The sequence below is a fragment of the Octopus bimaculoides genome, chromosome 2 (genome assembly GCF_001194135.2).
Source record: "Octopus bimaculoides isolate UCB-OBI-ISO-001 chromosome 2, ASM119413v2, whole genome shotgun sequence".
NCBI lineage: Eukaryota > Metazoa > Mollusca > Cephalopoda > Octopoda > Octopodidae > Octopus > Octopus bimaculoides.
This window is the reverse complement of record NC_068982.1, coordinates 124,094,869-124,096,461: the sequence shown is the minus strand read 5'-3', so window position 1 is coordinate 124,096,461 and position 1,593 is coordinate 124,094,869. Positions and strand designations below refer to the sequence as shown.

Genomic DNA, 1,593 nt, shown 5'->3' with positions numbered 1-1,593 from the left:
TGCACAACTGGTACTCATTTTATCGACCCTGAAAGGATGGAAGGCAAAGTCAACCTCAACACAGAGCCACAGTATTATAATATTAAATTTCTAAAATTAACCAGTTATTTGTAAATCTGGATTTATATCAATTAATAATACCTTATCTTTTTAATTAGCAGATAATCCACTAGATTTATTTAGCTGTTGTAAACTATATAGGAAAATCATCATCATCATTGTTTAACATCTGCTTTCCATGCTTGCATGGGTTGGACAGTTTGACTGAGGACTGGTGAGCCAGAGGCTGCACCAGGCTCAATCTGATCTGGCAAAGTTTCTACAGCTGGATGCCCTTCCTAATGCCAACCACTCTGAGGGTGTAGTGGGTGCTTTTTATGTACCACTGGCATGAGGGCCAGTCAGGCGGTTCTGGCAACGACCACGCTCAAAAGGTGTTTTTACGGGCTACCTGCATGGGAGCCAGTTCGGCAGCACTGTCAACGACCACGCTCGAATGTTGTTTTTCAAATGCCACTGGCACATGTGCTGGTAAGGCGATGCTGGCAACGATCATGCTCGAATGGTGCTTTTCACGTGTCACCGTCACGGGAGCCAATCCATGGCCCTGGCAATGACCACGCTCGTATGTGCTTTTAATGTTCCACTAGCACAAGTGCCAATCGGGCAGTACTGTCATCAGCCACATCAGCGATTTTGGTTTGTTTCTGTTTAATGGTGTAGGTAACTAGTTTTGTATAATTGTGAAAGGAAAGATGTTTGGTTGTATTAAAAAGATATGTATGTTCTCTATATTTTTGTACAAATGATTACAGATGTAACAAACTCACAAATGCACATGCACACATATGTACATGTACACATGCCTATACATTGTTTTATATGATGGTTTTCTTCTAGGTTTCTATCTACCAAATCTTAAATCTGGTCATATAGTTGGCCTGGGGCTATAAGCATGAGACAATTAACTCTGTGCCACATAGTGGGACTGTACCTGAAACCACACATTTTGAAAATGAACTTCTCAATCATACAGCTTTGCTTGTGCCTAGTTGCTGAGACCCCCTTCGGTCATGACTGACCATGGGTTTGCTCCTAGAAAGTTACCCTCCAAGGCACAAGTCCGGGCAAGGTGGTTTACAGAAGACCAGTAGTTACCCATGCATACCAGTATCTCTCCATGCCACCAGTGTTTTCCAATGGAAAGGCAAAGGCTGATACATCTTGGCACCTGTGACGTCGCAACTCATTTCTACAGCTGAGTGAACTGGAGCAACATGAAATAAAGTGTCTTGCTCAAGAACACAACACGCAGCCCGGTCCGGGATTCGAACTCACAACCTTGCGATCGTAAGCTCATTGCTCTAACCACTGAGCCATGTGCCTTCACTTGTGCCTAGTATATATTATATAATTATATAATATTGATAAATATGATCTGTTGTGAATAGATATCTATAATAATCTAGGGTATCAAAGTACCTTTCCAAATTCTTTATCTTTTACTTGTTTTAGTCATTGGATTACAGCCATGCTGGAGCACTGCCTTGAAAGGTTTAGTCAAACAAATTGCTCTCAGTACTTATTTTTTAA

The 1,593-nt window shown here is 41.5% G+C and overlaps 1 protein-coding gene across 1 annotated transcript in view; it reads left to right on the top strand.

Moving 5' to 3' along the window:
* The first annotated feature begins 36 nt into the window (after positions 1-36).
* LOC106870984 (TATA-binding protein-associated factor 172) overlaps positions 37-1,593 on the top strand; it is a 56,877-nt gene continuing 55,320 nt past the window's right edge. Inside the window, exon 1 of the mRNA XM_052965876.1 lies at positions 37-103. Coding sequence (XP_052821836.1) covers positions 37-103 — 67 coding nt within the window. The remainder of the gene's footprint in view (positions 104-1,593) is intronic.